The sequence below is a fragment of the Pongo abelii genome, chromosome 12 (assembly GCF_028885655.2).
Source record: "Pongo abelii isolate AG06213 chromosome 12, NHGRI_mPonAbe1-v2.0_pri, whole genome shotgun sequence".
Lineage (NCBI taxonomy): Eukaryota > Metazoa > Chordata > Mammalia > Primates > Hominidae > Pongo > Pongo abelii.
The window spans coordinates 95938483-95952925 of record NC_071997.2 but is presented as its reverse complement, the minus strand read 5'-3'; the positions used below and the strand labels follow the sequence as shown (position 1 = coordinate 95952925).

Below are 14443 nucleotides of genomic sequence, written 5' to 3'. Positions count from 1 at the left end.
CCCTCGCTCACTGACTCACCCAGAGCAACTTCCAGTCCTGCAAGCACCATTCATGCTAAGTGTCCTCTACAGGTGTACCACTTTATATCTTTTATACTGTATTTTTACTGTACCTTTTTATGTTTAGATATATTTCGATACATAAATATCAGTTGTTAACAATTGTTTACAGTATTCAGTACAGTAACATGCTGTACAGGTTTTTGACCTAAGAGGCAATAGACCATACCATACAGCCTAGGTGTGTAGTAGACCATCTAGGTTTGTGTAAGTATACTCTACAATATCGGCACAGTGATGAAATCACCTATTGACACGTTTCTCAGAGCGTAGCCCCATCATTAAGTGATGCATGACTGTAAGAGGGAAAATTACTTCTGCCAGTGAGAATACTTTGTGCATTATCAAAGCAAATATGAGTCGAAAGAGAAAGCATTTAGGTAAAATAATATTGATTAAAATTTAAAAAATTTTCTTTATGTAGTTTTGCTGGTGACTGGAGTACATTCAAACAAAGAAACAGCAAAGAAGATTAAAAGGCCCAAGTTCAGTAAGTAAAATCACAATTCCTTGCTGGCATCACGCTTGTTCCTCCCACATGGAGGGTTATTATACTTGTTTTAGATAATTTTTGTTTCGGTTTGGTTTTTGTCTCTATGTCAATTAATTTCCACTCAGACTAATTGGTGATAAGTCTTATCCCCTACCACATTCCAAAAAGTCTTTGAGATAGGAGCCTTGACTTTAGGGTAAAGGATATGTAGTTCCCCTGCACTAGAAAAACTCAAAATGCACATACAAAGACTAGGCAACAGTACATCTCTGTGGCTAAGTGGAAAAAGCTTAGCCCTGACATTGAAATGTTGTCTCAATTCCCCATACCAGAAAACTTATTTTGGCTAATGCAAAGGTCTAGCAAAACTGCCCACCTTCCAACAGACCCTGGGATCAGAAGGCAAATCTCGCAAAAAAGCCCATGCAATTTCACACCCGATCAATGGAAGGAGAAAAAATAAATTTCACTTTTGAGTGGTGTATCAGTTAAGATCAGACGACAGAAAATCTGGAATAAGGCCAGGGACGGTGGCTCACACCTGTAATCCCAGCATTTTGAGAGGCTGAGGTGGGCAGATCACTTGAAGTCAGGAGTTAGAGACCAGCCTGGCCAACATAGTGTCTCTACTAAAAATTCAAAAATTAGCCAGGCCTGATGGCGCATGCCTGTAATCCCAGCCATTAGGGAGGCTGAGGCACGAGAATCACTTGAACCTGGGAGATGCAGGTTGCAGTGAGCCCAGATCATACCACTGAACTCCAGCCTGGGCCACAGAGCGAGACTGTGTGAAAAAAAAAAACAGGGAAAAGAAAAGAAAATCTGGAATAATAGATGCTTACTTAAGACTGCAGTTTCTTTCTCTCTCCTGGTCTTGCCTTTTATGAAAGTTCCACAATCTCCAGGGACCCAGACTTCTGTCTTCTAATTCTGCCATTTTCAATGTGGCTCCCAATTCATTCCCCAAAATGGCTGCCCCAGCTCCATCCATCATGTCCACATTCCAGTCAGTAGGAAGGGATGAAGAAGGGCACAAAATAGTGATGCAGGATTTTTCTTCTCAGTCATTTTGCAAGCCAGGGAACCCCAGCCGGTGATGCTTCACCTGGGCCTTGCTTGGCCACGCTGGCATGCCCCAGCTTACCTGTGTTACAGCTTATACTCATGTTCAGCAGTTCCCGAGCTCTTGTACCATGCCCGAGAAGAATGAGGATAAGCTGGACATTGAAGGGTGAGGAGGGCTGAGACGAATTTTATTGAGTGAGGGAACAGCTCTCAGCAGAGAGGGGACGTGAGGGGTGGTTCCCCTACCCAAAGGCGTGAAAGTCCCTAATGTGGCTGAGTCTGAGGACTTTTATGGACTCAGAATGGGGAGTATGTGCTGATTGGTTTGTGAGTATGCAAAAAAGTTTACAGCAAAGACACCACTCAAAGGTGGGCATGACAGTGTAGAAAACCAATTAGGAAAAGAGTAGGTATATGTAAAATAGGTGAAGGGTGGGGATCCATCAGAGGAAAGCGCACGAAACAGGAAGACAGGTTCTCAATCCAGTCAGAGGATTTAACTTGTAGCTTGGCTTTCAGGCTTTAAACTGTCTACGGCTTGGAGGTGGGGTTTCACCAGGGACCCATCCCTATCTGCCTAGGCATTTGGCTGCCTCCTACCACTCTCAATAGCTCCCTTTAAAGCTACATCCAGAAAGTTCAGTATAACCCCTCTCTTTAAGTACTATTGGCCAGCAGTAAGGGAGAGTGGGAAATGTCTTGTTTTGTTTTGTTTTGTTTTTTTTTTTGAGACGGAGTCTGACTCTGTCGCCAGGCTGGAGTGCAGTGGCGCAATCTCGGCTCACTGCAACCTCCACCTCCCGGGTTCAAGTGATTCTTCTGCCTCAGCCTCCCAAGTAGCTGGGACTACAGGCACCTGCCACCACGCCCGGCTAATTTTTTGTATTTTTAGTAGAGGCGGGGTTTCACTATGTTGGCCAGGATGGTCTCGATCTCCTGACCTCAAGATCCACCTGCCTCGGCCTCCCAAAGTGCTGGTATTACAGACATGAGCCACCGCAACCGGCCATGTCCTGATTTTAAACATCCACGTCCCTTGCTAAAAGTAAGGGCTATTATTACTAGGAAAAAAGAGAAGAATGGATATTGGGAAATAACTCACAAAAGAAGACACAGATGGAAAACTCACACTCAAATATTGTAAGCACACTGGGATATCTGTATCCAAATTTGTAGGCTTGATGGAAGCTTAAGTTAAAGTGTGTTTATAAAGAACCATAAAAAAGGCTTTAGATATAGTCAATGTTCTGTGCTCTCCACAACTGAAACTTTATTTATAGGCATTAAATTTAGGTACCTTGAAATCAGCCACATTAATCATTTGAAATAAAAGAAAGATTTGCTTCACACAGCCTCCTTTTTTCTTCTGCTCTTTTAAACCTTCCATGTGAGGTTTCCTGTTGAAATGAGACCAAAAGGGCAACCATCCACAGCCTCCTAGGCTGAAATACTAAAAAGGAATCAGTTGTTTATTTATTTTTGTCAGGACCAAGAGCCAAGAGGACCAGCCCTGGGGCAGATGTGTGTTCAAAACAATGATTAGGTTAATATGGAGACAAATGCATGCCCAAGTATGAATTCCTTTGGGCTGTTTCCAGTATCTTCATTAACTCATATACAAAAATCATGAAAGGTTCCATGATTACCATGACAGCAGTTTGCAGTGACTATGAAAGTCTGTGCTAAATGACCCAAGGGCAAACCTCTTTGAGAGATCTCAAATGGATTGAATTTCTGATATGCTAAATTCTAGCCTTATTCTCAAAATCTCCCTAGTGATGCAGCACATTGGAATCAGCAACCGCATGAGGTCTTTTCTCTAATTAGAAACTCTGGCACAATTATTAAATAGGGAAAAAAAGATACAATGAAGGTAATTGGATATTCCCAAACCACGGAGATATCTGATTCTTGATCTCCAGAGTATTTCCAAATCATAGTCTATAGCTTGAGGCCAAAGTCATTTTCTTTCTTTTTTTTTCTATTCAACACTGTGAGTCTGCTGCTGGGGGATGTGACTGATGACAAGGAAGGCACATTATTCATTCATTTGATAAGTATTTATTGGGTGCTGGCCAAGTACCAGGCACTGTTAGACACCCAGAAACAACAGCAATCCAGACTCAATCTATGCCCTCACAGAGCTCACAATCTAAGGTGGAAGAAAGACAAGTCAACAGGCAATGATAATGTCCATATAAGTGCTACGACAAGAGGAGCTAAAGGTACTCAGAGAGTTAGGAAAAGTTGTGTATCTGGGAGGGCTTCCTGGAGGAAATGACACACACTGATTCTGAAGGCCAAATAGGGATTGGCGAGGCAAAGACGAGGAGAAAAGAGTGTAATAAGCAGAAAGAACACATCATGCCCAAGGCCTGAAGGGTAGAAAAAGCTAAAAAGTAGTTCAACATACAGAAATAGAGAATAGAAAGTGAATGTGTTGAGGAAAAAGATGAAAAGCAAAGAGACGCCAGATGGTGAAGAGCTTTACTGCCATGTTCAGGGGATCTGGACTTCTTCAAGAGGGCAATGGGAAGTATCTTCATGTGGGTTATTTTGGTTGCAATTAGCAGAACTCCAAGGCCAATCTGCTTAAGCAAAAAGGGGGATTTGGGCAGGACATGGGGTAGCTCACAGAGCCCAAGGCAGGAAATACAGCTGTAACTCCCTCCGGTTGGACTGCGGATGGAAAGGCCTCAGGAACCGGCACCCCTGCTTCTTCTCTCTGTGCATCTCTCTCTTTCTGTCTCTCGCTGTCTCTCTCTCTCTCTCCAGACCATGTCTGTCAGTCCTGATCCCAAATTCCTGGCAGAGAGAATCTAATTGCATCAGGCAAGGCTGGCAGGGGTCCACCCCTATAAAAGGAGCATGGTCCTCAGAGAATAGTAAAGTGTTAAGGAAGGTTGTGTCAGGGAAATGAAACAATCCTGCCAACATTAACAACAACTCCTTTGTAGCAATATTTGAAGATATGAAGAGAGAAGAGAGAGAACACAACTTGTGAGTAAGCATTACAGATTTACATGCATATACAGAGAGTATGAAAGTGTGTACAAAGTCTGGACAGAATTTCACACAACTTTATACAGTAAGTTGGAAGACAGACAATTACAATTTCTCTTGCCGTTCTGGAGGTAAGGGCTTACAGATCCTTACAGAAGGCCGGAGCCCTCGCATTGTAAAATCAAAAGGCTGGCCTCTTATGTCTTATGTCTTTAAGAAAACATCCTAAGAGGACAGGGTGGTGGGGGGCAGTGGCTCTCTCCTCTTCACTAAATAAAAAAACTTGATCATCTAACCATTAGCGTCGATACCTCAAAATATATCTTACAGGATGCTCTTGAAGAGTTTTAAACAGAAAGTGAAATGATAAAAGCAGGGCTTTAAACAAATCACTTTAGCTTTAATGTGAGATTGGACTAGGTCGGTGGTTCTCAATGTGTGGCTCCTGGACCGGCAGCATCAGCATCATCCAGGACTTTTTGTCCCACCCAGCCCAGACATCCTGAGTCAAAAACTACAGGGGTGGGCCTGGCAATCTGTGCTTTAACCAGCTTTCCAGGTGATTCTGAGGACTTGTAAAATGTGATAACCGGTGGACTAGAGAGAGGACCAAGACAAGGGCGTCTTGCAAATATGAATGTAAAATCATTTAGGTAGGTTCCCTTTAGTGCCCTCTAACCTCTCTTTTAGAAGCTCTCAATTTTCACCAGTGTTTTTTCAAGACACAATCTTCACAACCCAGAAGTCTTTTTTTTTTTTTTTTTTTTTTTGAGACGGAGTCTTGCTCTGTCGCCCAGGCTGGAGTACAGTGGCGCGATCTTGGCTCACTGCAAGCTCCGCCTCCCGGGTTCACGCCATTCTCCTGCCTCAGCCTCCCGAGTAGCTGGGACTAGAGGCACCCGCCACCACACCCAGCTAATTTTTTTTTTTTATTTTTAGTAGAGACGGGGTTTCACCGTGTTAGCCAGGATGGTCTTGATCTCCTGACCTTGTGATCCGCCCGCCTCGGCCTCCCAAAGTGCTGGGATTACAGGCGTGAGCCACCGTGTCCGGCCACAACCCAGAAGTCTTAAGTGAAATAACAAGGAGAAGGTAGTTTGGTAGTGTTGGTCAGTGATTAATTTCCTGACCCCTCCTAGACAGGGGGCACTCTCCTAGACTCTTGAGGATCTAGTGCCTGAGGCACAGTGACACTAGTTGGCAGGACCAGATTTGAAACTCAAGTCTGGGTTAGGTTCAACCCCTGCTGTTTCCCCAGTGGCCTCCTCTCAAGCTGGGTGGGACTAAAGAATGAGGTGTCTGTTGCCTGGTAGCAGATAAGGGTGTTGCATAATCAAAGTCTGACCAAGTAGAAAGTAAAGTAGAAGACGTATGGGAAAAATGGGAGAAGGAGAAGAGCATAACTGTCTTCCTTGGACTTGGCTTGAAAACGCCTGCCATTCCAGTACATCTATTCTGCCTACTCATGGGGTTCCCACTGATTTTGGTAGTTATCTCTTTCTCTCCTCTCTACTTTCTCTTCTTTTTCACTTCTTTATCTTCTCACCCCTTTTTCCTTCTTTGCATTTCTTTGGTCTGTCCATGGCCTCCAGTGCCCCTCATGGATGTTACTTAGCACCACTGGTGGGGGGCCCTTTGGACCAAGAAAGTAATGCTTAAGAGCATGTTGAAAATAATCTGGCAGGCTGGGCGCGGTAGCTCACGCCTATAATCCCAGCACTTTGGGAGGCCGAGGCGGGTGGATCGCCTGACATCAGGAGTTCGAGACCAGCCTGGCCAACATGATGAAACCCCATCTCTACTAAAAGTATAAAAATTTGCCGGGCGTGGTGGCAGGCGCCTGTAATCCCAGCTACTTGGGAGGCTGAGGCAGAATTGCTTGAACCTGGGAGGCAAAGGTTGCAGTGAGCCAAGACTGCACCACTGCGCTCCAGCCGGGGCAACAGAGCGAGACTCTGTCTCAAAAAAAAAAAAAGAAAAGAAAAAGAAAAAAGAAAAAAGAAAATAATCTGGCATGGGGGTCTTACAAAGAAGAAAAACAAAGATATAAAAAAGCAATTGGATGGATTCTTACAGCTCTACTCCACAAACCCATAGGCCCATTCATTCCAAGCTAATATTTTGCTTTTATGTGCTCAGTTGTATTGGATACAATTTTATCCCACCATATTTGGCTTATCACATTATTTTCTAAATCAAATTAAGTCTGACTCCAAACTGCCAATTGCTGGGGTAGGGGGTGGGATTCAAATTCCTTAATTACAAAGACTTCCTCCCTCTCTGCTCCAGCAGAGAGGGCTTGTTCAGTCTAGAAGATTCGGGGTGGTCCCCTCAGCTACTCAGTGTCCAAGTCCACGTTATCTCTAGAAGGTGGGCAACTCCACTGTTTCCTGGATGATGGGATGTTGGCAGAGGTGGGGAAGCCCTGTACCTAAATCTCCACCCCAAGGTGCATCACACCAGATGCTGCCCTGAGGTGGGTGCTCCTCAAAGTAGCTGCTAGGGCAAGGGACATTTCCTTTACTGGAACCTATTTGGCCACTTCCACCTTCCCAGTCTTAGAAGATCACTGTGTCTCCATCACTCTTTGGGCTGAACAAGCCCAATCCCCTGAAACAAGGGGAATTTGGAGAGTCTACTTTTCAAAGCCTGGAGAGAGTGTTGTCTTTGTGACACACTGCCCTCTCTCCTGCAACCTTGAGAACCAGAGGTGGGAAAACATGAGCCTGTCTACCTTCTTAGAATAGTAAGAGGGAAAAAATGCAATGGGAAGAAACGTTAAGTTAATGACTTAATAAATTAACGGACTGTTTAATCCAAGGTAAAGTTTACCTTACTGCAGTAATGAGAGTTTTATCACTTTATTTTTAGAGGTGACATTTTCAAGGCTCTCATTTTCCTGATAAGTCTTAGAGCCATAGATCTAACCTTAGCCAGAGGCACCTTAGTGGTAGGTTTAGTCAGCACAAACCTACTCAAGCAGTTTCTAACAGATTACCAAAATGTGGCTGCATTTTTCTTGATTGTTTAAGGATACAAATAAAGATTGAAGGGCTTAGGTGTGTTCATAAGACACTTTTCCTAAGGCAGTCATAATATGTTATACATTTTAAGGATTAATTTCATTTATGTGTAGGTTACACATTCAAAAAAGGCTTACTCTTTAACTTATGAGCCTTTCAGTCCATACTATAATAAACACATCATATATTTTCACATAAATTATGTCCACCAGACTCTAGAACAATTCCTGCCTGGCAAAGTGTCTGTGCTAGAGGGAGAAAAGCTTTTAAGTTGTAAAATCTCATCAATGGCTTTTCACACATAGTGAAGCTGCAGAAGAGCCCCAGAAGCAATGGCCTTAGTCCAAAGTGGTGTCCGGTGAGATCACATTATGCAGATGGGAACCATTGATGATTCCATGCAATGTGTTACTGGCTGCCCATCCTGCAAAGTCTGTGTCCTCAGTAAGCATCAATCTTGTATAAGACAAAACAAAAGTATGTAAAGGAAAGCCTTGCTGGACCCAATCCCTATCCCCAACACACACTCAGAAGTAGGTTAGATGCCTCCTGTATGCACTGCACTTTCTCCGTCGAGTACTGATGCTCCTTGACTTACAATGGGGTTGTGTTTTGATAAGCCCATAGTAAGTCACAAATGCATTTAATACCCTGAAAAACCTTTCATAAAGTTGAAAAATCTTAAGTCAAACCATTGTAAATCAGGGACTGTCTGTATTTACCACGTATTACTCTAAGAGCTTTTTTTTATACGGTCTATCTTCCCAGCAAGACCAAAAGTACCATGAAGACCCAATTAGTGCTCATTAGGTAATTGTTGGATGTATGGACAAATGAACAATAACAACAAAAGCCACTATAAAATAAAGCAAAATGTGGTAAATTCTATAGGAGAAAAACAAAAAAGGAGTCTACAATAGGACTCCTACTGGTCTTATGAAAGAACGTTCAAGGTAAGACCTGAAAAATAAGTGAATTTTTACAGGCAGAGGTTGGGAAAGGGCTTTCTAGGTGGACTAAGCCCAGATACCATGGGAAACAAGTGGAGGATGAGGTCAGGAAGCAGTGAATGTCATGGTTGGGTTTAAGTGTTGAGGAGTCACGGAAATGCAGCTGGAAGGTGGATTAGGACCCACCAGGCAACGCCGATCTAAGAAGCTTTTCTTCTTTGTCATTCACTAGAGGGCAGGGACTCCTGAGAGTTTTCTAAGCAGGAAATTTACATGATGAAGACAACAATCAGTGAGATAAACAAGATATTCTCCACAGGCAGTAGAGCTACATTCTGAAATATTTCCATTTACATTGGAGTCTGTTGAAATGGACTTAATTTGGGGTGAAATGTACAACATGTAGTTCACATAGTTCTCTCCAGTGAATTAATCTTAATACCTTGTAAGGCATGGAAAGATTTTTGCAATCAACCTTGAAAGAATAGATGATTCCTGAACCTACTGCCTTGAGCATGAAGAGGTCATTGTTCTGGGACTTAGTTATTTAATGCATTGGACACTGATGAAGAGAAATACAACTCCGTGGTTGTAAGATTTGGTATAGCATGCACACAGCTTCTTGGGTAGGTTTATGTGTAGTGACTTGTAAGTAATCCCCAGTGTTTCTTGCTTCTTAGACACCTGGCGCCAACACTGGTGGGTTCTCCACACAGATTGGTATGTGGGCCCTTTCTCAGACCACGAAAAAGGAAGAGGATTAACTTTCTAGCCCTTCTTCTGATATGTGGGTGAGAAAGAAGGCAGAGATTTTCAGTTGCCTCTACCCTGGCAATTCTCAGAAATAACAGGAAAACAATACAATGGAAAATTACGCTAGAAGAGTTACTTTGCAGGTATTTGGGGTAAATGCACAGATGCATGCATGTATTCACATAAACACACACACACGCATACACACAACCTATTTGTAAGATATATACTGCATTCACCCACTAGTGGTTGTCAGCAATCTTCAAGTTCAGAAAAGCCTGTAAGATTAGACTAGAGAAGCTGCAGTTTAACTTCTTCCCTTCAGTCATGGAAGTGGCAACCAGGTGGAGCTGGCAAAGCTTTGGGTTTATAGGCCTGAGTTCAGGTCTTAGTTCTGCCACTTGATATCTGAACAATTGTTCAATTGTTAATTGAACAAATTAACTTGCCTCTCTGAAAAATGAGAACTAATGCCTCTTAGGGTTTTGTAAGGACCAAATGAAAGAACCTATATTAGGGTCCTTTGTAAACTAAAATATGTATCTTTAGAGACACAAACTTCTGCAGCTGCCCCAAAACTGTGTTGCCACAGGCCAGTTACCCACTGTCATCCAATCACTCCATCCATTCATTTATTCATTGAGCAGACATTCTCTTGAACAGCAGTGAACAAAACGGACAAAAGTCCCTGCCCTCATGAATTTTATATTCTAGTAGATGAATGAAGATGTTAACTGGAACCGGGACCTAAAAGATAGTAACATTCAAACAGATGAAAGGAAAAAGGGTTTCAGAGGTGAGAAATGATTCAAGCTAAGTGTGCAAGACAACATGCATTTAGAAAGTAAAGACTTTATTGGCAAGTATTGGCAAGCCCAGATGTTCCATGGAAGAAACTGTGGAAAGGACTTAAGGATTTTGGAATTTTTCCTAATGGCAGCAAAAACCTAGTGGTGGTTTTTGAGCAAAGATTCAATGTGATCAAAGACTGTTTAAGAAAAATGGATAAAAATGCTTTGCAAAAGAAGGTGCTTCAAAGGCAGAATTAAAGTGACCTAGATGTCAAGATCAAGGAGAACAATGCATTCATCTTCAAATTAATGATATTTTTATTTCATTAAACTAAGGACTTTTTGCATAATTCTCTTAAAAACAGGATTTTACTCTAGTTGAATATCACAGTCCAACAAACTTAAGTTTAATATTAAAGATTTTCATGCATAAGTGCTTTTTTATAATTCTTCTTCTTCATTAAAAAAATAAAAATAATAATTCTTCCTTATTAACAGGCATGAGGCAAGCTTACGATGATTGCTTGTTGATAAGGAAACTTGTTCTCCAGAAGCAATGTGGCTTGCCTGGGATCACTGAAAAGATGAGTGGTAAAATAAGGAATCTACAGTTTAATTTGGCCTACTACATAATCGGCTTATTGTATGTGACATCATCTAATAATCACTTTTATTAGCCTAGGCAGAAGACCCAAACAACAGCAGAAATATTTGCAGTTCTTCCTCTCAGATTCCAATTTTGTACTAAAAATTGACTCAAATAGTACCAGTTTTCTGTTCTGAGATGAGACCTTTTGCCCAGGAACCCTTGTGAGATCACTACAGCAGACACATGAACCTCAGTGACCTAAAGGTAATCCTACAATTCGATCTGGTTTGCAAGTGGTTCTCTTTTCCCTGCAGCTAGTTCCCAGGGCCTTTGGGAAGGAACCCTTGGCAGATACTGAGATGCTCTAATGTGATTTCTGATACGAAAGTGAGAGTGTCTATGAGAAGGCAAGATTATCTTAAGGAATCATATGAGAGAGTGGGTGGGTGGGGGCATGAAGGGAGAAGCAGAGCAGGTGGCCAAGCAACAGGTTTCTGTGCAAAGGTTCTACTGAAGAGGTCTGGGCTCCCCACGGCTCTCTGTGACTTTGGTGTGGACTTTCCCTCATGGACGCTAGCAACTGTCCAGTCAGGAAGGAATAGAAGAGGTTTTGTTTTGCTTTCTTCAAATGTTCCAGAATAGGTTCTTTTTAGAACTTACAAATAATTTTTCACCTGAGGTTAGCTGTGGGGACACAGCATTCCCCTCTGATTGTTTTGGCATTTGCCAAATGTCTTCCTGCTCCCTTTAGACCTAAAAATGATACTTCTTGAGCTGCCTTAATTTTAACTTATCTTCTTAAGGAAATCTCATTTTCTGCACTTTTAGGATCAAACTCAGAGAAGGGGGAAGGGAGATATGAATAAACCTTAACAACCGAAGAAAGAGGAAGAAAGGAAAACCTAAGCTGCAAGCACTGAATAGTTCAAAGACATTCAGAGGAAAGGCCAACATTCGTTTCATCTGGGCCTTAAGTGGAGAGGTGGAAGATTCTTTGACTGTTACAAGAAAACAGACTACCTCACAAATAACTGGGAAAATATTGTAGAGAAACAAACCATGGTTTCCATATACTTAAAGAAGAGCTGCCAGAAAGATGCAAATGCCTGCTTTTTCCTGGCTGAACATAGACATTACACTTTTTAATAATTTTGGCAATCACTCTGCAAAATTTAACTAGTTCACTCTCTCCAGCTTAATTTTCTGTACAAATTTAACAAATTTTTTACCTTTAGCCACACTTTGCCATTGCTCCCTGTTTTTTCAAAGTGCATGAACACATATGCCTGATTTCATTTTTTCCCCCTGTGGGACAAATTAATGAGTGAATCCACCAATTTTGCTAATCTGGTTAGGTGCAGATAAAGCAGATCTTATTTAAGGTACTTCCCTGAGATTTGTGGGGGGAAAAAAAAGACAAAATAAACAAGCAAACAAAAAACAAATGCCCCCTTAAAGAAAGGAGGGAAAATTGATTAGCAGGAAGTAAAATGTGACATTTTCTCTTGTCTTTTAAACCAATTATTTCATGGAAAATCCTACTGCATGTAATATGTGCACCCTGAAGTCTTTCAACAGGTTTGATCATTGTCTAATACTCACGAAATAAGCTTCCAGATAGAGACTCGTTTACGCAACCCCAAAATATTTAGTTGGTCTGACAGGAGATTCAAAATCTCAGAGTGCCAGAGTCACATCAAAATTTAATCTCAAGGCACACAGCTTGTCACCTCCTATTTCAAAAAATTAAGAACAAAGAAGAAATCTTTCATTTTCTTTACTTCTAAGGGAGGAGATGCATTTGGGAGTGAGGAAGTGATCTGGGGAAAAGAGGAGAGTTGAACACACAGTTACATCCAGGAATCAAATAATTCACTAATTTGAAGAGAGACCACACTGGCGTCTTCTTCCCAAAATTTGCCTTTAAAAAATACTCTGAGACTCAAAATAGTAAATGCAGCCTTGAGTATCAGTTTGAAAGAATGAAAGGTAAAAAGAAAATAGCCGGTGAGGAGGCAACCTTTGATGGGGAGAATGAAACCACAAAACTGTTTGAAGCACAGTGCTCTACTTCTTAATGTAAACCACAAATTGCTTAAGCCTGTGATCAAACTCAACCCCTTGGTTCCCAGGAGAAGTTCCCTGTTGGCCCAGCCCTGAGTAGAAAAGATTGTCTGGGATGGGTGTTTAAGAAAAGAGCAGAAAACTTCAGTTCTCTCTCCAGCCTGAATGAAATGCAATTCTCCTCATTCAGGTACACAAGGGTTAAAAAAGAATATGCTTTTTGGATACAGCTGGAAGCCATTAGCAACTCTGAGACCATCTCAGGAACCCAGTTAGAGGGTGGGTGGCCTGGCAGAGCTCCTGGATCCAAGAGTCTGTGAATTACAGACTCTTAGCGTTGGGAGAGGTTTTATTCTACTTCTCACCCAATGTAGAAATCTTCTCTATAACTGTTCAGTCTCCACTTGCATACTTCTACCAACACCCCACTCACTGCTTCCTGAGGCAGCTCATTCCTTCACGGACAATTTCAGTTCCTAGAAATTTCTTCTTGGCAAAATTTGCCTCTATAGAAAGTCTGTTCTTTAAGTTCTAGCTCACCCTCTGGCATCACAGCACACAACAATCCTACTTGTGAAGATAACTATCATTTCCTCCAATTCTTGCTTCCTCATGCCCAAATGACCCATTTCTACAAACCTTCCCTTTCATTTGGTAATTTCCAGACCGTTCCCAAGCCTGCTGCCTCTTTGGACTGTGCTCACGTTTTAAAGTTCCTTCTGAAGAATGGGGGCCAGAACTGAATATATTCCCAGCTCAAAAGGCACCAGTAAAGTGTCCTCTAGGGGACCTTGGACCCTTTCCTTCAGGAGTTATTGAGGAAAAATCTTTGCAGGGAAAATGCAGTCCTACCCCTTCTTGGATACAGTCAATAGAGCATCTACTCCGCCTCATCCCCAGGCAACCTTTCAGCTTCAGCAAACTTGCCTACTGGATAACGCGAGGCTGGCAGTAGCAATAGCAAAGCCAAAACAGAGGGAGGAAAGAATGAATGAGCTTCCCCTGGACGCTCAGCCAGCGATGCTCAGCCAGAGAGTTCCCAGCTTTCCATCAAGTGTTCAGGCAGATAAGAAAAGATCTCTACCATTATGACTACAGATCTAAGCCTAGAGGATCCTCTAGGACCAAGACAAAATATCATGTTTTTGACCCGTCTTCCCTGTCCAAAAGTCTTTCATTGCCTCCCACATCCTACATAGAACACAAGCATGTAAGCCTTCTTAATTTGGTCCATCCCTACCAATCTACCATCCTCCCACCAGGCCCCATAATGGAGTCCCCACCCAGCAAGCCAACATTGTCCAGGTCATTCCTAACTCCAGTACTCCCACTGTATGCCCTTCCTGGAATACTTTTCCTTCCTTTTGTAAGGTTGGAGGAGAGTTTTTTTCTGGGTTAGCTACAGAGCATCTGAAAGACCAGTACTCTCCTGCCATTGACTCAAGATAACATTCCTGGCCACTGGAGGTGGGTGGTCTTTTATCAGAGATCTCTGCTTTGTTAATTGATTATTTCAATAAGCACAGGAATCAGCCTTTTGCTTTTGTTCTCAGCAGGTTAAAGACAATGAATGGTCATTGTGGTTCTTTTGGTCTTGGAAATGTCCTAATTACATCTTTGCTTTCATTATAGGGAGGGGATGTAGAGTCAGC

General features: G+C 42.2%; 1 protein-coding gene across 3 annotated transcripts in view; it reads left to right on the top strand.

Annotated features, from left to right (window-relative positions):
• Positions 1–14443, top strand: part of VIT (vitrin) — a 118342-nt gene that overhangs the window by 31875 nt on the left and 72024 nt on the right. For all 3 annotated transcript variants that reach the window (XM_054548229.2, XM_063713724.1, XM_002812134.5), the window contains exon 3: positions 485–550. In XM_054548229.2, the coding sequence (XP_054404204.1) occupies positions 485–550 (66 nt within the window). The remainder of the gene's footprint in view (positions 1–484; positions 551–14443) is intronic.